General features: G+C 44.1%; 1 protein-coding gene across 1 annotated transcript in view; it reads right to left on the reverse strand.

Annotated features, from left to right (window-relative positions):
• PRTFDC1 (phosphoribosyl transferase domain containing 1) overlaps positions 1-26,111 on the reverse strand; it is a 45,121-nt gene extending 19,010 nt beyond the window's left edge. Inside the window, exons 1-3 of the mRNA XM_033165150.1 lie at positions 25,991-26,111; positions 22,100-22,206; positions 16,785-16,968 (exon numbers count right to left, since the gene is read on the reverse strand). Coding sequence (XP_033021041.1) covers positions 16,785-16,968; positions 22,100-22,206; positions 25,991-26,056 — 357 coding nt within the window. The 5' untranslated portion in view covers positions 26,057-26,111. The remainder of the gene's footprint in view (positions 1-16,784; positions 16,969-22,099; positions 22,207-25,990) is intronic.
• Between the last annotated feature and the right edge of the window lie 706 nt (positions 26,112-26,817).

Consider the following 26,817-nt stretch of genomic DNA (forward strand, 5'->3'; position numbering starts at 1 on the left):
CATCTTTTAAATCTGTTCTGAAAACTTTATAGAGGGCAGACATCTAACAATGGCTGACCTATGAAGATGAGTGGAACCCAGGCGATGGAGAGGCGGGAAAGGCATCAAGAGACCTTAATCTTTATCTGAGCAAACCTTCATCTATGCTCTCTGACGTTGCCAGAAGTCAGGAATATCTGAAGGCGCTGTGGATGAACTTCAGGCTTCCCTCCGAAGACGGTGGATGCATTCGCACCATCAAATCCTGGCTTATAAACTGTGATACGCACAACCTACATGCTCCCTTTGCACAAGCACGTAAACGAGCCAGGAAGCTTAAGCTACTTCGTTGTTGTTCAGTCGTTCAGTCGTGTCCGACTCTTTGTGACCCCATGGACCAGAGCACGCCAGGCACGCCTATCCTTCACTGCCTCCCGCAGTTTGGCCAAACTCATGTTAGTAGCTTCGAGAACACTGTCCAACCATCTCATCCTCTGTTGTCCCCTTCTCCTTGTGCCCTCCATCTTTTCCAACATCAGGGTCTTTTCCAGGGAGTCTTCTCTTCTCATGAGGTAGCCAAAGTACTGGAGCCTCAACTTCAGGATCTGTCCTTCTAGTGAGCACTCAGGGCTGATTTCCTTGAGAATGGATAGGTTTGATCTTCTTGCAGTCCATGGGACTCTCAAGAGTCTCCTCCAGCACCATAATTCAAAAGCATCAATTCTTCGGCTGAAGCTACTTCAGCTTCCCGCTATGTCTGAACTGGCAACTAGAGTAAATAGCTTCCAAAGAAGCCAGGATCTGGAAGCCATATTTTATCTGTTAACCTTGGTTTCCTGATTCAGACATCATAGGAAGCTATGGTTACCTGTAGCTTCCTGGCTTACATGAACAAAGCTGCTGTGAAGCTCGTGCATGTCTTGGCTTACTCAACTGACATTTCATCATGCAAATGTAGCCACCACAGCAAGCTGGCTGGGAATATTTAGCGGGCTTGAATCCAAGTTTCCAGCAGCCAGTCTCCTGTGCCTTATCAGCTATACCATCAACACTCTGGTTCATCAGCAAATTAAACTCTGTGGCTCAGTTATATCCTCTGGATTTCAGTACCCGCATGCATACTGTCTGTTGACCCTTCAAACCAATCAAGACCCTAAAGGTTTTAATAAAACAGTAATATCCCAAGTCATGTGCTCAGTTGGTCCTTGGCAGATGCTGCTAAGTGGACTTTCTCCATCCCTCTCATTTTGCCTGCCTACCTGCTCTGCAGCCTGATCCATCAAAGACCATACCCTCTGCCTCTGAATCTTAAGCCTGCCTGCATTAGAACTGGGATTCCCCAACTGCAGCCTGTCTGTGAACTTAGCTGAGGCCTCACAGATACAGTCGTACTTTGGAAGTCGAACACCTTCCTAGTAGAACATTTTGGCTCCTGAACATCACAAACCCAGAAGTGACTGTTCTGGTTTGTGAATTATTTTTGGAAGCCGAACATCCGACGGGGCTTCCATGGCTTCCGATTGGTCGCAGAAGCTTCCAACAGCCAATCGGAAGCCGCACATTTGTTTCCTAAAGTTTTGGAAGTCGAACTGACTTCCGGAACGGATTCCGTTTGACTTCTAAGGTACAACTGTATTCTGCAAGAATGCGTCCATGGCAGAGACCTGTGGCAGGGATAAATGCACTGCAATCATGAGAAACATCACCAGAAGCTGGATTGCAGCCTTATCCCCTTATCCTGTACTTTATAAACTTCCCAGATAAATGGAATTTCAAAGAACAAACCCAAAAAAGCAACGTTTAAAGCTTTCTGTATATGCTCCTTTAAGTACTGTAGAGAGAAATTCCCAGCATAATACGTTTCTTGAGCCACCTTCTCAAAGCTTCCATAACAGCAGCGACTTTTAGGTTGCCAATTCTTCCAGTATTAGATCATGTCTTTTGAACTGGGTGGGTTAGTCTATTATTACAGTCTTCCTTTTCTTTTCTGGAGGCCGGAGGGATCTTGAATCCATCTGAAGCTACATGTGCAATGAATTGGGTGGTCTCAGGAAAGAGAGGAGTCCCACAAACAGGGCTGCCGATGTGAAAGTTGCACAAAGCAGCACACATCTGCCGGCCTGCAGTAGCTGAGCAGAAAATGGAATCTTTTAAAAACTGTTCTGGCAGAACAAAGGCTAACTTAATAATGGCACAAATGCAGCTGCAATAAATTTCCAGCACTCCGCCTCGTTAAAACTATGGACAGGCCCTTTGCTACATCCCTAGTTGCCTATCATCCGAGCTGTTATATTCAACCCCCCCCCAGAAGAAATCTGTTGATATGGTGTTCCTAGAAAGTGCAAGTTTTTTTTTTTAAGTACATCGGGTTTGGGATGTGTCAACAATATAGATTTTTATAGACAAGGTTTTATTCATCTTCACTGCATCGCAATCAGTCCAAAGCACAGAAGCTGTCAGACACTCTTGGACAAGGCCTCAGTTAGAAGAAAGCCATCTCCTTCTTTCCTTGTGAACCTGCCCATCCATTGTATTCAGCACTGCCTTCTTGCATCCATGCCTTCTTGCCTTCAGAGTTGTGGCCGGATGGGACATGGGGCAGGGCCTTCTCAGCTGCTGCACCCAAGTCATTGAACTCTCTCCCTAAAGAGATTTGGTTCCCCCCTCCCTTTTAAAATGCAAGCTGAAAAGCCTTTTAACATTTTCACCATTAAAAATTGGTTCGGGCTAAGTTACTGTTCTCCTTCTATTGCTTTTTTGCGATCCTATTTTAAATATTAATTATATTTTTAAAACCTAGGGTTGTTGTGTTTTTGGTTTTGGATTATATTAAATGCTTGTTTGCACAATCCAAAGGATAACTGTGTCCGCTGCACATACAGTTGTACCTTGGACCCCGAGCGCCTTGGTACTTGGATGTTTTCACTACCAAACGTCACAAACCTGGGAAGTGACTGTTCCAGCCTGCAAACATTCTTTGGAACCCGAATGTCAGACGGTACTTCTGAGGCTTCTGATTGGCTGCAGGAGCTTCATGCAGCCAATCAGAAGCAGCACTTTGCTTCCCAAACATTTTGGAAGTCGAATGGACTTCCAGAACGGATTCCATTTGGCATCCAAGGTACTACTGTATTAGCCTGGAGAGCATGCATTAGGTTAGGTAAAGGTACCCCTGACTGTTAGGTCCAGTCGTGGACGACTCTTGGGTTGTGCACTCATCTCGCTCTATAGGCCAAGGGAGCCGACGTTTGTCTGCAGACAGCTTCTGGGTCATGTGGCCAGTATGACTAAGCTGCTTCTGGCGAACCAGAGCACGGAAACAATGTTTACCTTCCCGCCGGAGTGGTACCTATTTATCTACTTGCACTTGACGTGCTTTCGAAATGCTAGGTGGGCAGGAGCTGGGACCGAACAATGGGAGCTCAACCCGTCGCGGGGATTCGAACTGCCGACCTTCTGATCGGCAAGCCCTAGGCTCTGTAAGTTAGACCACAGCACCACCCGTGTCACACGCATTAGGTTAGTGTGCTTAAAAACATGGACCAAATTAATTTCCCCAGCACCACTAGGTGTGACTCACATATTAGCCTCCAGTCAATGCTGGAAGAATGACAACAATGTGCCCAGACTTTTGGTTGCTCCTTGCAGAAAAGTCTTAAGTGTCCCTAAGCGTGTACACACCTTCATTTATTTTTAGCATGTTGGGAAGCATTTACAGCAAATTCCGGATGAAACATTTCATGAAAATGGAATTTGTACACTCATCATGCTAGAAACAGGAAATCTCTTTCCCTTGAACCGGACCCTAAGAAAAGATCTGGCATAATGGACAATGTGCCATGATTAATAGGTGTTTGTAAAGGATGCAGCCTTGTTCTCTTTTTTTGGATTTTTTTTTTTTTTTTTTTTTTTTTTGGATGACTGAGAACACAACAATGAAAGTGTAGCTCCCGGAGTGTCCTGGTGGCATCCTAATTCCAACAGAACTCCAGAACTGTTTTGTCTGAGCTGTGACATTTTGATGGCCTTATCCATTCTTAGACACTTGAAATAAATAAAGGAATCAAGCAGCAGGGTGCATTTCAATTTGGTTTGTGTTGCTGATTTCATGATAGCCTCTAAAGTTAAGTTATCAATAGCTAAGTGAGTTGGTTTTTTTAATTGTTCTGGTTAAGCGCGGAAGATTGTCGGGGGGGGGGGCTGCAAGCATGGGTCTTTAAACTGTATGTTTCGAAGTGCATAAAGCACTCGAACAATGCATGGAGGGGAAATACAAGCTGTGGTGCAGCAAGAAGTTTCTTTTCAGTAAACCCCCCCTCCGCTAAAGATGTGAAGCTTCTCCTTTATATTGGCAAGTATTACAAACAACTGTCATAAGGGCTAGTACAATGTTTATCAAACAGGGAGTGAACCCCAGACCAGAGCACAAATAACTATGCACACTTGGTTTTGCTCGGCCTTGAAATAGCCCAATTATAGGTTAGGATGACCCTGTTATTGTTTCCTGTCCTTATATCTGATTATTTTATTTTATTTTTGCAGTGTAAGTCACTCTGAGTGCAAAAAATGTGATTAATTAAATCTAACAACAACAACAATAGTAGTAGTCGTACCGCCAATCTACTTTATTGGCTAATATTGCACTCTTATCAAAATGCTCTTCCCAGTGGCAATCCTACTTACTGCCCATCTATGCATAGATGGAAAGAGTGTTAATAGCAGGTTTGCAGAACGAAGGCCTGGCTGATCTTGTGCGGCTTTTCAATCGCAAGCAGGAATTATTTCCATCCTTGATTCTGGGTGACTACAGCTGAATGGCGCTTGCAGATGGCCGGCCATAACGCTGCATACGGCGACTGGGCCAGTGCAACTGCAACCAAGTGAGATGTTTTCTAATGATGAGTTCTTTCAGAGCACAGAAACAATGTGATATATTGTGTTTCTCCACTCTGCTGTAGATTAACCTTCCACCCAATGGCGTCACTGCGTGAGCAGTTTCAGCTGGGATGGGGAAGGAAACAGAAGAAAGACAGTTTTTTAATGCTGTTCAACCACTAGCAGGGAAGATTTAACCTCCAAATTTAATTACATGAATGAAAAGGAGGATGAGCAGGATTATCTGCCAGCTAGAGCAGCTCAGTAACCCTGTGCCGTGAACCATGCACATCTGATAAATCCGAACTCCCTGAAAAGTACAGTTTTCTCAGATGTCTACCAATAAAAACATCTGTCTTGACTAGTTGGGGAAATTGAGAGAGCCCCTCGCTTCTTAACATGCCTTTCCACTCGATGACAGTTCTAATTTTGCAATATAATGTGCTCCTATTGATATGGGTTGGCCAGATCATTTTTTCTCCTGTTAGGTCAGGGAGGTTTGTGCAAAATGATGTTTGTGACGGCATAAGAGGTTGGACAGTAGCAATATTTAGCACAAGGTGTGCCTAAGGGTGGCGCTGTGGGTTAAACCACAGAGCCTAGGGCTTGCTGATCAGAAGGTTGGCGGTTCAAATCCCTGCGACGGGGTGAGCTCCCGTTGCTCAGTCCCTGCTCCTGCCCACCTAGCAGTTCGAAAGCAAGTCAAAGTGCAAGTAGATAAATAGGTACCGCTCCAGTGGGAAGGTAAACGCCGTTTCCGTGCGCTGCTCTGGTTCGCCAGAAGCGGCTTAGTCATGCTGGCCACATGACCCGGAAGCTGTACGCCGGCTCCCTCGGCCAGTAACGCAAAATGAGTGCCGCAACCCCAGAGTCGGACACAACTGGACCTAATGGTCAGGTCAGGGTGCCTAAGGCAGAAGTAGGAAACTTGTGGCCCTTCAGAAGTTGTTGGACTCTGACTCCCATCAGCCTTGCCAACATGGCCGGTGGTCAGAGGTGATGACAACTCAGCAACAGCTGGAGTGCCACAGGGTTGGAAAAACTTCTTTAGCCCAAGGGTGATCTTCTTTGGGCTGCACTGCAGAGGTGGGGGTGTCGCCAGACTCATGTCACTGTCTGGCCTAGCAAGCAAGAGGTACAATCGCAGTTCAAGGACACATTCCATGCAATTGGAAGAAGGTGCAGAACAAGGCTGGTGAAGGGCGTGGCCTTGGGAGCATGACCTGGGAAGAGTTCTGAGGGCCGTACAGAAAGGCTTGGAGGGCCACATTTAGTCTCTGGGCCCAACGTTCCTCACCCCCAACCTACAGGCTAGGGCAAAATATTCAGATACAGACCATTTGCCTACTAGGGCAAATGGATAGCAGGTTTCCCTCCAGAATAAACATCCATTCACAAACCTGCAAATCTGGGTGATTGTCAAGGCAGCACTTTTTTTTAAGAGCAGGGAATACTTTTGTCACAGCAAAAAGCAGAAGGTAATTCCTGTTGTGAATGTGCTTTCCCCCCTCTGCATAGGAACAGAAGCATGTGTAGAGAATAGCAGGAGAATTGTGTACTAATGAAAATGAATATATATTGTTTAAAATTCACACTGTGAACATTAGCATACTTGAAATAATTTTGCCGGAAGACTAAAATCATTAAGTTCATGGCTTCCCCTTTCCGGAAATTCATATACTGCAGACAATAGATGGGGTTATTTTAATCCCATAAATAACTTATTGAGGCCCCCCCAAAAAACCTCTAGTGGAAAAACAAAGTAAGCACACAATTATATTCTGTCACACACACCCATCAACAGTACCACCACTTTCAGCTTGACCTCAAAGCCCCCTTTGCAGAGACACAAACCTACAGTTTACAGTGCAATTCTATGCATTTACTCAAAAATAAGTCCCAGCGAGACCAGTGAGGCTTAATCCCAGGTAAACATGTAAATGATTGCAGCTTCTGAGTAGAAATGTAGAGAACTGTATTGCTAATGTCACATAAGATGCATGACAAAAGATATTTTTTTTGTTACTGAAAATGCTAACTCTAAGGTTGCTTATAAATAGTAATTCTTTTAGAAATCGTAAGAACAGCTCTGTTGGATCAAGCTTCTAACAGCAGCCGTCTCTGGGAAGTCCACAAAAACAGGGCCTACAGGCAAAAGCTTTCTAACACAGAAACTGGTATTCAGTGGCCTGCTGCCCCTGAATAAGGCATTTAATTATCACCACTTATGAATATACAGATATCACAGGTCAACTGGACAGGTGGAGGAGGTGCACCATCCACAAACCCACTGAATCAATAAATGTGTAATTGCATCTTTTCAATAAAAAGTTTTAAATCCTAGTACTAAGGACAAGCTGATACTGCAAGTTAGCAATTTTACATTTATATCCCACCCTACATCCTTTTGTCACACAACCCAAATCAGTGTTTATGTGGTTCCCGGATGATTCCCCCATCAAGGTGCTGGCCAGACCCAGATCTGCTTAGCTTCAGACCACACCCTGGATCAGTTGCAAAAGCCGGGGTTCAAGGAGCAAGTAATGCTCGAGATCTAGGTTTGTGAAGAATGGGCCATGGACTGGAGAGGACACCTAAACTCCAAAATAATGGAACCAGAACCACGGGGACAGTCAGCAGATGCAGACATGAATACTACAAAGTGCATTTGTTCTCTGCAAGCATGAGGCCCTCTGCCTTCTGACCACACTGTTCAAGGTCTCTTTCAGTTCCTGGACATCTGAAGGCTCTGCTATCCCAACTCAAACTAGTCCAGTGTTTAATCACAAGAACCACTTATGGATGAGGCACATGAAAGAACATGGAATTGGATGTGCCGTGCTGAAATATGCCTCCACATTCTTGAACTAGACTGAATAGGCTCTTTCTGGCTTATGTCTTGCAAGGCGGGGTCCCCATCTGATCTATTTTAAATAACAAGCCCTGAGAGATGCCAGCAGAGGATGTCATAAAATTCCTTGGGAGAAATTATAATGCTTCTGGGCTTGCTCCAATTAACAATGTTCCTTTTCCAGAGCTAAATGAAAGGAAATGCTCTCTAAGCATTGTCATTCATATAGGAACAAAACAAACAAACAAACAAACCACTATATACTTCGGAAAACTGTTTCTTTTCTTAGTCTATAGGCTATAGGCAGGGTTGTGTGTGTTAAAATTCGAGCATCTACACCAAGGGGACTTTATTCTTATTGTTTGAATGTGTATCCTGCTCATCCTACCACAGGGTGGCAAAAGGAACTTGTACCATGGGAACAAACTATCAAGAAAAGCAGGATCCTTTGGCCTGTGAATCAACCACCCCATTGGAAAGGGTACTAGAATGAAGGCCTGGTCTACATATACACTGAAAGGTATTAAGCATATTTATTCTGATTCTTCTAAGATGGGGGAGGGACTTTACGCAGAACACTGAATTCTCACTCTCCAATGAAACCTGTAGGAACACTCCCACAAACATTCAAGCACACTTTTGCAGCTTAGTGTGGGGTTAAGCAAACATTAGTGCACACCAGATGTTGTTGGGACTCCAATTTCCATCAGCCCTAGCCAACACGAGCAATGGTCAGGGATGATGGGACTTGTATTCCAACAACTTCAGAAGAGCATCATTTTGGGTTACCCCAGGCTTAGCAACTTCATGTTTTTAAATGGAAAACTAAGAATCTCAGGATGCTGAATGCTCTTTGCCTAATACGTAATACACACAGCCCGAAATAGAGAATCATGGGCTTAGAATGGCTCATGCCTTTCTCTTGCCATATTGCAGCACTTGTGGAAATTGAGAGTCTAATTAGAAAACCATGCCCATCGCATCTTTTGGTCTAGCCAGCTGTAGCTGAAATCCAACATGGCAGTAACAACTTGGTCAAGAACCACTTGGCGTATCTTCCTGATCTACCTGTGGGTGTAGATTCACTGGCTGAAGACCTAAGTGAGCTTGTCTGCTTTTCTCTTCCTCCCAAGGGAGATTGCCTCCAAAAGCATCTGTGCCAATAGTCTGGTTTAAACATCACATTCCCAGCCCAACAAGCCATGATCAGGAATGAACAAATCCTTGTGTTTATCCCAAGGACCTGACTTCACTGAAGACTTCCTGATTTGTTAAACCACAGTTTGCTTTGCCATAGCACCCAAACTAGGAAACTGTGGTTTAAGCACACCCAACAAACCAGGGTTGCAAGCAAGGAAAAAACCACACACATGAATAACAAGTGCAGTTTGGTCCCCATCCCCCCCCCCCATTTTAAAAAAAATCAAATCCATGCCTTTCCCTCAAACTGCAGGGCACCCCTCAGTGCTTCCCCATCACTAACAGTAACCTTGCCCAATTCAAAAAATCCCAATATGTTATAATAGTCTTGTTTGGCTCTTCTTACTAATGCTGAAGCAGCTCCTACCAAAACTGAGAAAAGGAAGGTTTCCTTGCCAAGAACCCCTTGCCAAGGCTTGTACTGCAGGGCCAAATTTTGCACTAACTGGCTTCTTATACTTGGCCCTCCCACCCATTTAAAAAAACTCATCTTAAATTAGTGCAAACATTGGCTTCAGGGGTGATGAGAATTCACTCCACCAGGCAGGCGCCAATATGTAATTAATCCACGACCGCATACTGTGAATGAAGACAATACAAATCACCACTTTGACCGCAGATATGAAAGCACAGGGAACAGAATGCTTGACCTCAGCTTCTTCCAAGGAAAAGCCTTTAACCAGCTGAAATAGTGGAGATTCTCCTGTAACCCACAGAGCAGGGTGGAAAAAAAAACACCCATGTGTGCGTTTTCCCACAAGGAGAGTCATGAGTTCTATTTTCCATGCCAGTTGGGTATAGATAACTGGCAAAATGCACTGAGCATACTGACTGAATGCCACTAAAGGTTAGCAAGCCTTTTAATGGTTTTTTCTTCTTTTCTTTTTCCTACTGGCCACAAATTAAGTGAAGTTTCCATGGCCTGCATATTAGAAAATTAGATGCCGGTCTGCTTTTAGTGCGGTTATTTCGCTTGGGAAACGTCCTTCAGCCTGAAAAGGGCGCACACTTACCCCCATTATAAATGAAACACTGAAACTCGCCTAAATTAGCAGTGGAACATCTAGCAGCAATCAAGTGTCCCTTTGGATTGTGCTTCCGTGCCAGGAAACCACAATGGATGGTCTCCCGGTAGGAAGTCATTACTTCATTCATAGCTGCAGCATCTGATTCCTCATAATGCCAAAAGTACAAAAACAACAGCAACCAACAACCAAAACCAAGCACAGCAACAAATCCCAGCAGCCTGAGCCTATAAATATTTATTCCAATGTAGGTGGGAATGCTGGGTGGACAAGGACCCTGGAGGCAGAGCGGCCAAAATAAGGGCCAAAGGGTAGGAAGCAGGGTGAGAAGAAAATAACAAAAAGGGAATTCCAAACAGAACAGAGAAGCATATTAAAGAAAGAGTTGGAGATGGGGAAAGTGGAGCAATGGGGACTGGGGGGAGGGGGGGAGGGTAGACACAATGCAGGCAAGACCAAGGGACAGGAGGACTGTGTACCATTGGCAAGAAGTGTGGAGACAAAGGACCTTTGTAGGTTTGGTGACTGAGAGCCAGAAAGCGAGCTCAGAGGAAGGGCAGGATTACATATATTGACTTCAGCTCATCACTTTTGAAAAAGGAAACTTGATATGCAGAGTTCTAGTGTAGCCCACAAATTTATCAGAACTTTAAAAATGGCAGCGTGTCTTATAAGTCTACAGCAGGGAGAGCCAACATGATGCCCTCCAGATGTTGTCAAACTGCAACTCCCATCGGCCAATGGGCATGGATGAAGGGTGTTGCAGTCTAGCCACATCTGGAAGCCACGACCTTGGCTACCCCAATCTCAGTTTACCAAAACCTGAACTATTAGCTGAATGTAATCAGATTCCCTAAAAGGTTCAAGCACAAAGCCCGTATTGTTGTATGTTTTTCTCAAGTGTTTTCAGGCATGGATCCTTCTGTCTGAGGCAACACACCGCCGAGAATGAAAAACTGTAAAATAAATTGCAAATAATGGAATGCAGGGGAAAAAACAAACATATAATATCAATGTATTTGCTTGTGTGCACGTATCAATGCACCCATTGTGTATCTTGGTTGTTATTCAGTAGGGAGGTCACATTTTTAAAATTAGTTATGTTCTGGATACCATAAATAATTGTGATGAGTTTCAAAGGATTAAGCAAGCTAGCTCAAACCACATATCTTCTACACTTTCTACCACATGATTTAGACATCGACAAAACAACTTTCTTTTGAAGATTTCCTATAAACACAGGAATGAACAAAGAGTTACTTTATTGATAACAGAAGATGAAAATGCCATTTTCAAAGCTGAAACACATATTCATCAGTCACTACTAAAAATATTCTTCTAGGAGACCATATAACATTTTTTTTCAAATTGCCTGCATCCCTTCTGTAGAAATACAGTGAAAATTTATTTAAAACACCAGTCACATTTAGCAACTTTTAGACGAGGGTTTCTCTCTAATATTTTTTTTTAATATGTAACAATGAGGGACCTGTAGCCCTCCAGATCTTCTTAAACTCCAACTCCCATCAGCCCCAGCCAGGATAGCAAATGGTCAAGGATGATAGGAGTTGTAGTCCAACAACATCTGGGCAGCCACAGGTTCTTCATCTCTGCCTTAGATGGTGAGAGACAATGGCTGCATTCAGTCATGTGTGCCAGAATGAAATGCAGAAGTCTTCAATAAACCATAGGGGTTACCCAGGTTTTTGAAAAAGCCCATTTCTTCACCTATCTTCAAACCATAGTTTAAAATCCTGACTCATTCTGAAGCCTAAATCGCAATTCGTTCAGGGATGCTGAGAAGAGGGCGTGGGGTGGGGAGGGCTGCAGGACCAGGAAAAGGCTCATGTACATTGGGCTTATTAAGCAAATCCTTCCCAAGCCCCACTGAAAGAAGTAAGAATGCAAGTGTCTTCCGGATCAAGCCACAGCCCATCTCGCCCAGTAGCCTGTTCTTATGGTGGCCAGTCAGATGGCTATGAGAACCCTGCAAACAAGACCTGAGTGCAACAACACTCTTCCCCTGCTGTGGTTTCCAGCAACTACAATCAGAACCATAGTGCCACTTACAGTTTTAATGTCATTTTAATCTTTTGTGGCTGGGGAAACCCAGCCAGATGGGCAGGGTAAGTATGTATATATGTATTATTATTATTATTATTATTATTATTATTATTATTATTATTATTATTATTACTACTACTACTACTACTACTACTACAGTGGAGGCAGAACATAGCCATCAGGGTTAGCAGCCAAACAGGAGCTGCACAAGAGCTGTAGTGAGTTCTTGTGCAAACTCCCATTCAATTCAATGGAGCTTGTGAGGAAGTTGCAGCTGACTGGAAGCTGCAAAGAAAGCCCTGGTTTCACCAAGTTCCAGGCTGAGTGCCTGAATATAAACGAGTGAGAAATCCACGTTGATGCTTGAGGATGGAACTGCAATGAGTATTTCCCAGTTCTGATTTCTAGTTTTCACCTTGCAGTACTAGTTGTGTAGACATTTTCTCTCAAAACCTCTATAATATTGTATATTTTGTGGTTATTCCTCCTTCCCGGGCGATTCTAGCCCATCAGGGATCACACAGTGAATGAAATGAGGAAAATGTCACAATCTACATAACCAATCAGATTTAGCTATATAAAAATGTCGCTGAGGGCAGGTGAAGGCGCTTGAGATTAAAAACAATACAAGCCTGGCACCGGAGCCATAGAATCATAATACAGAGCTAAGTCAAATACATACATAGGATTGCCCCCTTCCCTCGTCTTCTCACTATGGGTCACATTGAAAGGTGGGGGTGAAGAAACGCAGGGCAATATATGGTTTGTCTGATCATATTTTCAAAAATCAGTTTTTTTAAAAAAAAATAGGCAAAGAAAGTGGAGGGTTTCACAAATGAACATAAAAAAGAAAATCTTTTCAAGGGTTAGGGGTGTTTTTCAACTGAAATTCTTTGCAAAAACAACCACCATCCATGAGCAGGTTTTGGCTCTAGCTGGAATTTTTATATACTTGTGAAGGCAGATGGATCCTCCATTGGCTGAGGCGGTACCTGCCATCCAAAAAGACTCCATTTGCATGCGCACAAAGAAATTATATTCAAACTGCCTGCCCCCCTGCACGGCTTTTGAAACTGTCCAGCGCTTGCCTTTGTGTCCTGTATTGAGAAAGCAGGAGAAAGCCTGGCCGAGTTGCGTTGTTCCGATGTGTTTGCTTGCTGTGGGTTGTAGCCAAGGCTTTCTGTCAGGCTGTGTTGGTAAGGTAGCAAGCGTTGGCAGTTGCCAAAAACCTCTCCTTGCACACAGGAAGAAAAAAGAAGGGGAGGGGGGGCCTGCACTAAAACTTTGTAGTGTATTTCCTAAGTGGTTAAATCCAGATTATCTCCCCCACCCCACTTCCATTTACCATTGTCTACGATGAACTAACCTGTTAGCCATGGATGCTGAACGTGGAGCAAGAAAAGACATCAGAATCCCACCAGTGTTTACAAGACTTGGACATGGCTCTCGGAGACAAACAGTTGGAGACAGAAGAGAGCACAGCTGCATGGAAAGTGAACAGAAAGCAGCAGGACTCCTTTAAGGAAGAGAGAGAGAGAGAGAGAGAGAGAGAGAGAGAGAGAGAGGAAATTGTTAGTAAGGGGGAAGCTGGAAGAGAATGGCGGGGTTGGGGAGTAAATGTGTTCAAGGGAAACCACTATCTGGCCACAGAAAGTGAATTAGGTAAAAATAAAACTGAGATGTTAAAATGCAATGGAAAAACAGAGCAAGGAAAGCAAAGTTTGATCCCACACAGAAAAATGACGAAAAGCAATTGAAAGGGATATTCATAAGCAGGCTGATACCAGCATTGGTTCTGGTTGATATAAATGTGTCCGTATGAATATTGGTGCAGAAACTGAACACAGCCCTCCACCACCCTGGGGTTGGCAGCAAAATGGGATTCCTGGGGAGTGCAAGATTGCTATCTTCACCTCCTGCCAGTGTCAGGGTGCAGGGCTGGATTTATGAGATGACCCAGGTGACCCCTGAGGAGACAAGGGGAAGAATCTGTCTCCAGCTATCTAGTTAACCAGTTGTCTCGTTAAGCATACAAACCATGAGCCTGGATTTTGAATGCAACCCTAAGCCATACCGTGATATAGCACTCTGCAGTGCAGCAGCACCAGGGGAGGAACGGCCACGATTTTGACAGCAAGTTCCTTCTTCGTACTTAGCCATGGTTTGGCTTGGCGTTAGATGTGAACTGAAAGACCTACACTGGCTCCCAGTACGTTTCTGAGCACAATGCAAAGTGTTGGTGCTGACCTTTAAAGCCCTCAATGGCCTCGGCCCAGTATACCTGAAGGAGCGTCTCCACCCCCATCGTTCAGCCTGGACAATGAGATCCAGCTCCAAGGGCCTTCTGGCAGTTCCCTCATTGCGAGAAGTGAGGTTACAGGGAACCAGGCAGAGGGCCTTCTCAGTGGTGGTGCCCGCCCTGTGGAACGCCCTCCTATCAGATGCCAAGGAAATAAACAACTATCTGACTTTTAGAAGACATCTGAAGGCAGTCCTGTTTAGGGAAGTTTTTAATGTTTGATATTTTATTGTGTTTTTAATATTCTGTTGGGAGCCGCCCAGAGTGGCAGGGGAAACCCAGCCAGATGGGTGGGGTTATTATTATTATTATTTACTGGGACAGTGAATGTGTGTGTGTGTGTGTGTAAACAACTGGAATCAGATTCATATGTGCAACTTTCTAACCTCATTATGACAGGGATAAACATAAGAAGAGGCTGCTGGATGAGGTCAATGCCCCATCAAGTCCAGAATGTTGCTCTCACAGCAGCCAACCAGATGCTTGTGGGAAGCTTGAAACCAAGACCTGAGCACAAGAGCATTCTCCCCTACTGCAGTTTCCAGCAACTGGTATTTAGAAGCATCCTGTCTTTTGACTTTACCACCACAAATTTGTCTAATCCTCTTTTACAGCCATGCACATTGGTAGCCATCACTCTCTCCTGTGGGAGCGAATCCCATAGTGTAACTATGTACTGGGTGAAGAAACACTTTATTTATTTATTTTGCCTGTTCTTAAATCTCTCGACATTCAGCTTTCATTGGGTGTCCACGCGTTCCAATGTTATGAGAGGGAGAACAAATTTTCTCCAGCCACTTTCTCTGCATCGTGCATAATGTTATGCTCTTCTATCATGTCAGCCCTTATTTGCCTTTCCCCTAAACTAAAAAAGGCCCAAATGCTGCAACCTTTCCTCTTAGGGGATTTGCTCCATCCTCTTGATCATTTGGGTCACCCTCTTCTGAAACTTTCCCAACTCTACAGTTTCTCTTTTTATGAGGTGAGGCAGCCAGAATGGTACACAGCATTCCAAATGTGGCTCCACCCCATAACAGCATTAATGATGTCAGGAATTTTTATTCTCAGTGCCTTTCAATATGATCCCTCAGCATGGAATCTGCCTTCCCCCCCCCCCACAGCTACTGCGTGGTGCATTGACATCTCCACCAACCTATTTGCTACAGCTCCAAAGTCTTGCTCCTAGTCAATTGCTGCCAGTTCACACCCCGTGAATGTATATGTGAATTTAATTTTTTTTTTTTACATGTATCACTTTACACTTGTTTGCAATGAATTGTGTTTGCTATTTTACAGCCCATTCAACCCTTTGGAGAGGTCCTTTTGGAGTTCTTCAGAATCCTTTTTCTTTTCTTTTAACAACCCTGAACAACTTAGTATCATCAGCAAACTTGTTAACATCACTGCTTAAAAAGCGCAGGTCCGAATACCGATCCTTGGGGCGAGGGGAGGGGGACGACACTTCATTTTCTGAGCTCCATCCTACACTTTACTCCTAACTTAACTAGTTCCTGATCCACAAGAACTGCGGGTGCAAATTGCATGACTGCAAATTGTGCCGAGTCATGAAATGGGCTATGAATCCAATAAAAAAACAAGACATCCAAAAACCTGAGCAAAGAGAGGGGGCTGATGGGGATGTTCCCTGCATTTGGTCTGGGGCCAGCCCTGTGGGTGGGATGCTTCTACCTTCCTGTTCCTTCTATTATAAGGATTAATGACAAAAAAAACAAATAGTTCGCTGTAAAAAATGGCAAAGATCCAAAAGTGCTGCTCTGGTTTGCCCAAGGGGCTTGTGCTAGCATGGTAGAATTGCTCGCATTGTTTCTCCAAACATCTGTGGAACCACATGTCATATCACAAACTGCTTTAGAAACTCCTCCCTGCTCCTTAGCCATTTGCTACTGGGTGTGTGGATGGTGCTGGGTAAGAGAAACGAGTGTCAGATCTCAGTCCCACCTCCACCACCTGGGCTCATGGACCCAGTTTCACTCTTTCTTTGGATTTTGGCTCGAGTCTTGCTTCAAACCTAAGGCATATCTATGCTGTGATCTTAAACAAGCTTAAACAGAACTAATTGACCCAAGGAACTCTGGGGATAGTCCCCCCCCTTTCTCTCTCTCTATAAAGCCAACATTAAAAAAATGGAACTTTGTGCTGGCTGGTTCAATTTCACTGAGAGAGAAGGAATAACAGATGCAATAATGCTGTAGTGGAGTAAATAATGTAGGATCCTTAAAAAAAATCAACCAGATCTTAAGTTGAGTGTGTCATCTCCCAAATTCCCGTTCTATTCACGAAAGGAGAAAAGTTAATTCATTACATTACAACAGTTTATTCACTTACGCCTGCAACAGCAAAAACTGGGAAGGTTGGACTTTGATGCCTGCCTCTAAAAAAATTAAAAATCCATGTATACAAACTGTAATCAGACCACATTCAACTTATGAAGTCCCCCCCCCCCTTTTAAGTAAGCATAATCATTACTTACCAGGTAACTTTTCAGTCTGACAAAGTCAACTTTCATGGAGATGAACCTTTCTGAATTTCTACTGAGGTTCTTAATATGCTCCACAAGGTCAGCACAGAATTTGTAGCCACCTTTAAGTACACAGAGAACTACAATGTCATTGTATCCAATGTCTTGCATGATATCTTTGGCCAAACATTCTGTCCTAAAGCAGAAATCAGGGATAAATATATGGTAAGACTTCGGATTTTTTCAATGCAAGTATATTCTATGGTGCAATACAAAAATAGTAAAAGTTCACAGTCGCATTTAAAAAACAACAACATGTTAGCCTGATTCAACTTCAGGATCAGTTGCACCAGAATGTGGGTGGAGATGGGCCTCTGAATATGCATCCCACTTAAAGTAATTCGGTGCAGACAGACCACATCTGTATTCAAATGAGCATCGCCACCCAAATTCTGGTGCAACTGGTCACACATAACTCTCATTTTTATGCACAAATATTAGCAGCATATCAAGGTACATGTAAGAAAAAAAATTAAGTTCCATGTGTGCAGGACAAGTAAAATAGCCAGGAAGCCTAGCCGCAAAGTTCCTGGAATCTTCTGTACTTATTTTATTTATTGCTGAATTTATATGACTTTCCAGTATACCTGAAGGAGCGTCTCCACCCCCATCGTTCTGCCCGGACACTGAGGTCCAGTGCCGAGGGCCTTCTGGCGGTTCACTCGCTACGAGAAGCCAAGTTACAGGGAACCAGGCAGGGGGCCTTATCGGTAGTGGCACCCGCCCTGTGGAACGGCCTCCCACAAGATGTCAAAGAGAAAAACAACTACCAGAGTTTTAGAAAACATCTGAAGGCAGCCCTGTTTAGGGAAGCTTTTTTTTGGGGGGGGGTAAGTATTCTTCTTAAAGATTTCTTGATCTACAACAGTATTGCAATGTCTCTCTCTCGTTATTTTTTACATGTATCATTTTTACTAACCTGGCCAGTTAGCCCTGGTGATCCCACTGATGTTTGTTTTTATGCTCTTTTTAGCTGTTTTTAAATTGTTTTATTCATTGTCTTATATTTGTTGTTAGCCGCCCTGAGCCCGGTTTTTGGATCGGGAAGGGCGGGGAAGAAATAAAAATTTGTTATTATATTTATTATTATTACAAATCAGTTTCATTTGTTGAGACATTGGGAAGAAAAGGGGGGAAAGAGGTGGACAGGGAAGCTTTTAATGTTTAATAGACTATTGTATTTTAATATTCTGTTGGAAGCTGCCCAGAGTGGCTGGGGAATCCCAGCCAGATGGGTGGGGTATAAATAATACATTATTATTATTATTATTATTATTATTATTATTATTATTATTATTATTATTTCTTCGGCATAAGCAACAGAATAAACACACAAAAATTAATACCGGTAATTAAAATATACTGGAAACCACAGAATGTAGCACAATACTTTCTTTTCGGCCAAGGAAAACAAAACCAAAACCAGCAGTTTGGAGTAGAAAACAGAACACAACTCAACCACTGGAAGAACAGGTTTACAATACAGTACTGTCTCTTTAAACACAAGTTGCTTTGGAAAGACCTGGGTGAATGAAGAGGTCTGCACTTGGACACCAAAAAGAGACCATAAGGATGGCATCAGGTGAGCCACTCTGGGGAAACTATTTCATGATACGGGTGGCACCACAGAAACGTCCTTCTCTCTAATTGCAAACCCCACTCAGCACATAGAGAAGGGTCTCTATAGATGTGAAGGTCCAGATCAGAGGTAGGCAACCTAAGGCCCAGGGGCCGGATGCAGCCCAATAGCCTTCTCAATCCGGCAGTCCGAGAATCAGCATGTTTTTACATGAGTAGAATGTGTCCTTTTATTTAAAATGCATCTCTGGGTTATTTGTGGGGCATAGAAATTTGCTCTTTTCTTTTCTTTTCTTTTCTTTTCTTTTCTTTTCTTTTCTTTTCTTCAAAATATAGTCCAGCCCACCACGTGGTCAGAGGGACAGTGGACCAGCCCACGGCTGGAAAAGGTTGCTGACCCCTGGTCCAAGTAGACATACACAGGTGAAGGCTATCCTTCTGGTGTCCTGGTCCAAAAGATCCAGAACTCAGTAGACTGCTCAAACATATTTCACAAGCAGGCAATCATTTCATATTTACAAAAGAGGGTGTATGGTGATTTCTTGGCAGCTTGTTAATTTTTTTTGCTGCGGAAATTACAATTGCTCACTCACAGTTGAAGTTATTTTTACACATCTGCTAATTCAGGCACTTAAAATATGTTGATTACCCAGTAAGGGGAATTAGTGACCTCTGGTTGCTGTTATTTTTATGCAGAAGGAGGTGCTCAATTGTCTTTTAAGATCTCCTCATTTTCCTAACCCTTTTGCTATTCTGAGGACAACAATGTGCACCTTGAGTGATTTCCAGTGACATTCTGGCCCTGAAGCTATTTCAGCTTTAGCATTCAAAACATCTCGGAAATTAAGTATTTAAACTTTATTCTAGATGACAGCTTAGCAATTAACAATCCCCAGCTACAAATAACAAAGATATAATTTGCCAGAGCTTTCTAAAATTAATTTTGAATAATAATGATGATGATGATGATGATGATGATGATGTTATTCCCTAAAAGATATAAACTAGACAAGTTCTCACTAAAGCCCATATTTATATTTAAAGGTAGGCGATACAGTATGCTGGCTAGAGTGTTGGGTATGGATGTGGAAAATGCAGGTACAAATCCACATTCAAATATAAAACTCAGCTATATGCCTTTGGAATATCGGTCTCTTTGAACAGCCTACTTCGCAGGGCTGTTGCATGGGTATAATCGTTGCTCTTCCTTGGACGAAGAAGAAAATACAGATTAAATTATATAGAACTTATAGAACTTATCAAGCTGAGTGCTGAAAGGGTAAAAAATGAAAGTGGGCAAGCCACTCTAAACCATGGTTTGCCTGTTGTACATTTGGAAGGTCCAACCATGGTTAGCACAGGCCACATAATAACCATGACATGTGAATAAAGCCACACACAATGTTAGCTTGATGCAGAATAGTAACTGTTTCAGTAAGAAGAAGGGTTACATTTTTTTCCAGGGGGTACTCAAAGGTAGGGATGCGGCTGACGTTGTGGTTTAAACTACTGCACCACTTGGACTTGCCAGTTGGAAAGTCGGCAGTTCGAATCTCCGCAACGGGGTGAGCTCCCATTGCTCGGTCCCAGCTCCTGCCCACCTAGCACTTCAAAAGCATGCAGTGCAAGTACATAAATAGGTACCGCTCCAGTAGGAAGGTAAATGGCGTTTCCGTGCGCTGCTCTGGCTTCGCCAGAAGCGGCTTAGTCATGCTGGCCACATGACCTGGAAAAACTGTCTGCGGAAGCGGACAAACGCCTGCTCCCTCAGCCTGTAAAGCGAGATGAGCGCCGCAACCCCAGTGTCGTTCGCGACTGGACTTAACTGTCAGGGGTCCTTTACCTTTTTACCTTTACTCAAGGGTACACAGTACCGGCATCTTTCTCTCTTCTGGTTAAAAAATGTAACACTTACTGTAACAACGTCATGATGAGTACCGACACCTATTTTTCTGGGAAAAAAGCACTGGTTACAGGTATCTAGTTTAAACAAGTCACAACTTGTACTTATTGAGCACAGGAAATGAGAAAAGCTTGGAAGCCTACTTTTTTGCATTAAGTAGTATATAAATAAAACAAGATGTATATGAGTAAATGAAATAATCAAAGAACCAAGACTTAAAAATCTGTACCCATCCATGCAATACCAGGAAAGTACCCTGTCTTTACCAGAGCTGCATAAATGTGTCACTGAGTCCACCTTCTTGAATGGGTATTGAGCATCTCCACCCTAAATAGTTATGTGGAAACACATCTCCCCAATTTCAACTGAGCTTACATACCAGTAACTGCAGTAACCATAGTGCAGTTGTGGCCTATTCCCAGCCTGTCTCTTTAAACACTTCCAGGTCACTCAGCTTCCATTTCCTAGCAGTTGGCAGACCAGGTAACTCTGGTCAAGCCCACGATACACAAGCTGAAGGAAGCCTGTCATCTCCCAGGCAAAATCTGGCAATAATTATCCCTTTGAATGTTGGCCTCATTCCGTTGTCTCTCACTGTCCTCCTGACCAGCCATGATGCTACTCATGAGGAGACCAGAAGCTTGTTTGTAAATAGTTGCATTGGGTTACACAAACATGGAATGTTTCTTCTGCGTATTCCCTTCTGCTTTCTCCTTTTGGCTCCCTTGAGCCTGGTTTTTAATAAATCCTCTTAAAATGAGCTGCCAGGGGGGCGATGTGCATTTGTGACTGCACCATGCCTAGATGTCTTTCATTCCATGCTGCTCATTCATGCTGAGGGGGAATTGGAGGAAAGCAAGAAGGCCCTGCTCCCTTAGGGGCAGGTGTGGGGCTGGGTGCTCCCTCATCTTCATACTCCTAACAACATAAAAAAGAGCCTGCTGGATCAGGCCAAAGGCCCATCTAGTCTAGCACTCTGCTCTCACAGTGTCCTCTTCCCACCTGTGGTTTCCAGCAACTGGTATTTAGGAGTGTGCTTCCTTGACTGTGGAACACAGCCGTTGTGGCTAGCGGCCATGGATGGCCCCATCCTCTGTGAATTCTTCCAATCCTCTTTTAAAGCTATTCAAGATGCCTGCCATCTCTTGTGGGAGAGAATTCCATAATTTAACAACATCCCGTGTGAAAAGGTACAGTGGTACCTCTGGTTACGTACTTAATTCGTTCCGGAGGTCCGTTCTTAACCTGAAACTGTTCTTAACCTGAAGCACCACTTTAGCTAATGGGACCTCCCGCTGCCGCTGCGCCGCCAGAGCACAATTTCTGTTCTTATCCTGAAGCAAAGTTCTTAACCTGAAGCGTTATTTCTGGGTTAGCGGAGCATGTAACCTGAAGCGTATGTAACCCAAGGTACCACTGTATTTCTGTTTGTTCGTCCTGAATCTTTGCTTTGATGGTGTTTCCTGCTTGGCAGGGGGTTGGACTGGATGGCCCTTGTGGTCTCTTCTAACTCTATGATTCTATGAATCTTGCAGGCCTTGCCTCATGGTCAAGAGGAAAAAGCAGAGCTGGTAACAGCATAGTCCAGCTGAGATAGAGAGACAGGAACTTATTCCTGCTCCCAGGCTAGGAAGAGAGCAAGCTTTTAGGCTTCCTGTTACAATAAGCATTACAGCATAAATTGGGGTGTCAATATTTTAGCAAGCAAAACATTAAATGGGCTGTTCCAACCTTGGGAGGAACTGAACATGCAGCTTTCATAAACGTCATACTCTCAGACCCTCACCTGTCCACAATGATCCCATGCGGTATGAGCACATAGTCAAGATCTCCATAGTAGTGTTGTGGATATGTAAACAGTTCTAAACTATACCCAGGCCAATCATCTGAAATCTGTAAAAGAGATAAAATGTTCATTAGAAACTTAATTTTTGATCGCATCATCTGTGTTTAAGCACTATTTGGCAATCTGTTTAGCAGAAGCAGAATCATGGAAACCTGAGCATGGCTTGATCCTTCAGCACAGAGGTGGGGAACTTGCAGCCATTACCCTAATTTCATGGGGGGGGGAGCCCAGAAAAGTGGGGGGGGGACGAAAGAGGAAAAATGCTGAAACTAATGGAACAATGGAAGCACTATGCAAGCGATTGATTCACACTTCTGGCAAGACTGATTTGCTGCTCTCCTGGTAGTTTGCTGGGAAAGGAGAACAAAGAATTGAGGTGTGTGGGGGTGTGTGGACAGGGAGTGAAAGAGGAGAAAGGGTTGCCCTTGCCCATCCCTGTCCTTCCTCCAACCCACTGCCAGCATATTGCTGGGTTTGGGAGGGAGGAAGGTTCCTCAGCCTTATTTTAATAGAAAGCCTTGATTCTAAGAAATGATCTAAGTGGGTTGACCAAGAACAAAAGAGACAACAATAAATAGTCGTTTTGTGGCATTCTCAGGGCTAAACACATTTCTTACGGCTTAAGCTTTTGTGGACTACAGCCCTCTCCCATCAGATGCAACCTGATTCACCTCTTGAAGTGGGCTGTAGCCCACAAAAAAATTATCCCATAGCAAGCGTGTTTGGTCTTGACGGAGCCATAAAACTCTTTGTTGTTTCTGCTACCCCTCTTCTAAAAAAAACGAGAGTGAAAAGTTCTCTCTGGCTTCAAGTCCTAGCAAATTAATCTTTGGGCATGCAGAGACAATCTATCGCTCTGCAGGAATCTACTTGGGTTGTGCTTGGAAGAGGGCCTTTGGCTCGCTCAAACATTCTTCTTCACCTCAGACAGAAGGTAGCGAGTGAACCAGAAGATCACATGAGGATCACATGGTGCTTCTTGGGCCTTTTTAGTATTGCAGCAAGAACAGGGAAGACTACTTCTGGCCTCCAAGCATCAGTATGTGCTCTGTTCTAAATGCATTCTGAACTAGTGCTGGAACATCCAGCCTTGGCTGGGTTTCCCTTGGACAGCTTTCACAAGAGGATACTGGAAAGGATCATTTCACGGTTCATCTGGGCAAAAGTTCAAAGTTAAAATGTCACTTTGTCCGTAACTGCATAACTGTGGAAAACAACCCTGCAAAAGTCTATGGGTTAGTCCCTTATTGCTCGTCCTCATTTTAGAATACACAAGTCAAAAATCTAGGCTAGTAACCTTCTGCAAGAGATTATCAGCATAGAAGCAACACAGCAACAAACTCAATTCATGTAGAAATTTGCATGGGAGTTCTGCATTCCTCTTCTCTGCATCGTTCCAGTTTTAGAATATATGTGCTGCCAAAGAGAGTGCAGGAGTTCTGCATTAAAAGTATGTGAGGCTACACCCATAGAACAATAACTTAGTAGGAAATGCTGCAACTTCATTAAGACTCTTTCCTTGTAGAGCTTCTCCTTTCAACATGCTCCAAAGACCTCAGAAGCCCAGTCTGCAGTAACTCACAGGAGAGCTTTTAGTGTGGCTGCCCATGTTCTGTGCAGCAGCATTCTTGCCAAAATGTGACAGGCGTCCCACATTCTGCCCTTTCCGGAAACAAGTGAGTACATTTTTGTTCTGACAAGCCTTCCCAGCAGGATGAAAGGATCTTTGCCACAGGTGTCTATTTGGTATTTTTTGTTTGTTTGTTTTTTACTTTGCTGCTATTTTCTATATTATTTAAAACTTTTTGTTGCATTTTGTACACTGCCTTGAGATGAGCATGGAAGGCAATGCATAAATAAAAGATTGACATTTGTCTGGTAAATCAAATGCAGTAAAAATAAATAAATAAATATTCTTTTTTTGGAATGGTAACATAGTCACCTTAACAGAGTTTTCCACAATATGCCAAGACATGTGGAAAGGAGCAACATATCCCTGCACTCTAGGCAGCTCTTCTGGGGAAATATATCTCATTCTCCTAACACAAATCTTCCATTCTGTATCAAGTACTGCAAGATCTTTGCTATACGTGCCCAAACCCCAGACTCTCAGACAGTTTAAAGCAAGGGTAGCCAACATGGTGCCCTCCTGATGTTGCCAGGCTTCCCAAATCATGTCAGCTCCAGCCACCAGAGCCTATGATGAGGTCTGGCGGGAGCTGCAGTCTAACAACATCTGGAAGGAACAACACTGGTTAGTCTTGGTTTAAGGAAATAAACCTGGTTTAAGTGTCATAAAATGCTGTGGGCATGTATATAATAAAGTGGTACCTCAGGTTAAGAATTTAATTCGTTCTGGAGGTCCGTTCTTAAGCTGAAGATGTTCTTAACCTGAGGTACCACTTTAGCTAATGGGGTCTCCCGCTGCTGCCGTGCCACTGCTGCACGATTTCTGTTCTCATCCTGAAGCAAAGTTCTTAACCCAAGGTACTATTTCTGGGTTAGCGGATTCTGTAACCTGAAGCGTCTGTAACCCGAGGTACCACTGCACTGCCAAAGCAGAGGTTTGCTTTCTCCTTCCGTGACCCAAACACTTCTGTCATCTAAGACAAGGTAAACACAGGGGTTCAAGGGAAGCCCTTCAGAGAAAGGCAGATAAAGCACGTAAGAGCAGGCTTGCTGGATCGGAACAAAGGCCTATTTCGCCCAGCATCAGTTTCCTATAGTAAGTAGTATCTATACCAGGTGCAGAAGGGCATAATCCCTCATGTGCAACTCCTTTTTGTCTAGGTCTGCCAGGTGGGTGCTTAGGGTCAATCAAGACTGTCTTAAGCTATTAACAATCAGTAAACTGGAGGCATGAGTAACAGTAAAATCCTATGCATATGTGCCTGGGAGTAAGCAACATTGACCAAAGTAACACTTTTACTTCAGAGTAAACATGCCTAGGACTGGGCTTCATGATTTAGAAGACAGCTGTACTTATTACATGCACCCTTAAGAGTACATAGGAATAGAAACCAGTTAATGTTTGATAAGAATGCACACCTTAAGATTGCCTAACTATATCTTAACATTCTTTTAAGCACACCTGTTGTGAAGCTGCTAATCCGGGAGGCTAAGCAATACTAACCCAACCCCCCCCCCCCCTATTCTGTAATTATGGCTGCAGGTGGGGTAATACATTCCGATACAGAACTGGGCCTGGATTGCTACGCACAAACATACACATTTTCATATACAACATAGCATAGCACCTAGTGAGGAAAATTAAGAGTATTGTTGTACTTTTCTCCCACAGAAGGTTTACTTGCTGTGCTAGGAGGACGCGTTGCTGTTTTTTGAGTGGCGGTGGCTGCACTGAATGGATTTCTACAAGCCAAGACTATTTTGGATGAAATTATAAAGTTGCAGCTGTGGCATTTCACACTCTTAACGTGACAATGCATACTCGCGCAGCCCAGTTCCTATCTATGCACGTTGACTCGGATGTAAACCCTAACTGGGTTCAATGGGGGGGAGGGTATTCTCACCACAGATAAGCGGGTTCAGCACAGCAGACACGGAGTGAGCCCCATCGAGCGCAATGAATGACTAACCCGCTTGAAATTCAAATATTCTTTTTTGGGGGCGGGCTGGGAGCGTTTCATAACTTGGGGGGGGGGGGAGCCGCCATAAAGGGCAGGGACTGGATAGATGAAAAGGTAGGGAAAGGGACGGAAGCGGATGCTTTAGCTGCAGAAGGGGCAGGGGAGGCAGCAAAGCTTAGGATGCGGGAGCAGGGGAGGGGAAAAGAGATTTTTATTTTTATTTTTTATTTTTTGCATTTACCACGACCCCTCGGCGGCTGCTTCTCGGCACCTCCGCTGCATGGGTCTTGCTGTTTAGCCCGGCCATCTTCCGAAGGGAGGTTGGCGAGAGCCTTGAGACAGAGGAGGAGGAGGAGGGGAAAGAGGCGGCGCCTCGTTCGAGAAAGAAAAGGAGCCTCCGGCCGCTGCCGCGAGAAGTTGAGCCTCTGCTAGACGTGGCCCGCGCCGTCGTAGCTTCTGCAGAACTGCTCCCAAAGTTTCACACACCCGCTCTTGGGGGGGGGGGGTGATGCCTCTCAAACCACCTGCCTTTGGGCAGGGCTTGCTTTTACCTCGACGGACCAAAAGAGCTGTCAGTCCCCGGTTTCAGCCCCGGAACCTCCCCCCCCCCTAATACCCGCGCTCGGGCCTGTTAAGTTCCTCCAAGGAGCCTCTCCGTCAAGGAGCTCAGCTCAAAGCAGCGGCTCCCTCTCCGCTTGAAATCTGCTACAGCAACCCCCCTGCGGGGCTTCTTTGGGGAGCGCGGGATTTGAACATAGGTCTTAGGAAGCCTAAAGCCTGGAAGACCGCTGCCTTGTGAAGGGAAGCGGGCCTGGTTCCAGGTTGAAAGGAAGAAAAATGGGATATAAATGTAAGAAAAGGAATACATAATATGATATGCTTACATGCTAACCTAGATATAGGGAACGATATGCTCATGTGGCCCTCCAAAACCCTGTGTCTGGTCCTCCGGACTCTCAGCTGGCTACACCTCAGCCACACCTCTGCCCTGCCCTGAGCGTTTTTGCCTGGCTGGAATTTGTCCTTGAACTGATTTTCACAGTGCCTCTTAGATGCATGCTTATTGGG

The sequence above is a fragment of the Lacerta agilis genome, chromosome 12 (genome assembly GCF_009819535.1).
Source record: "Lacerta agilis isolate rLacAgi1 chromosome 12, rLacAgi1.pri, whole genome shotgun sequence".
In the NCBI taxonomy this organism is placed as follows: Eukaryota; Metazoa; Chordata; class Lepidosauria; order Squamata; family Lacertidae; genus Lacerta; species Lacerta agilis.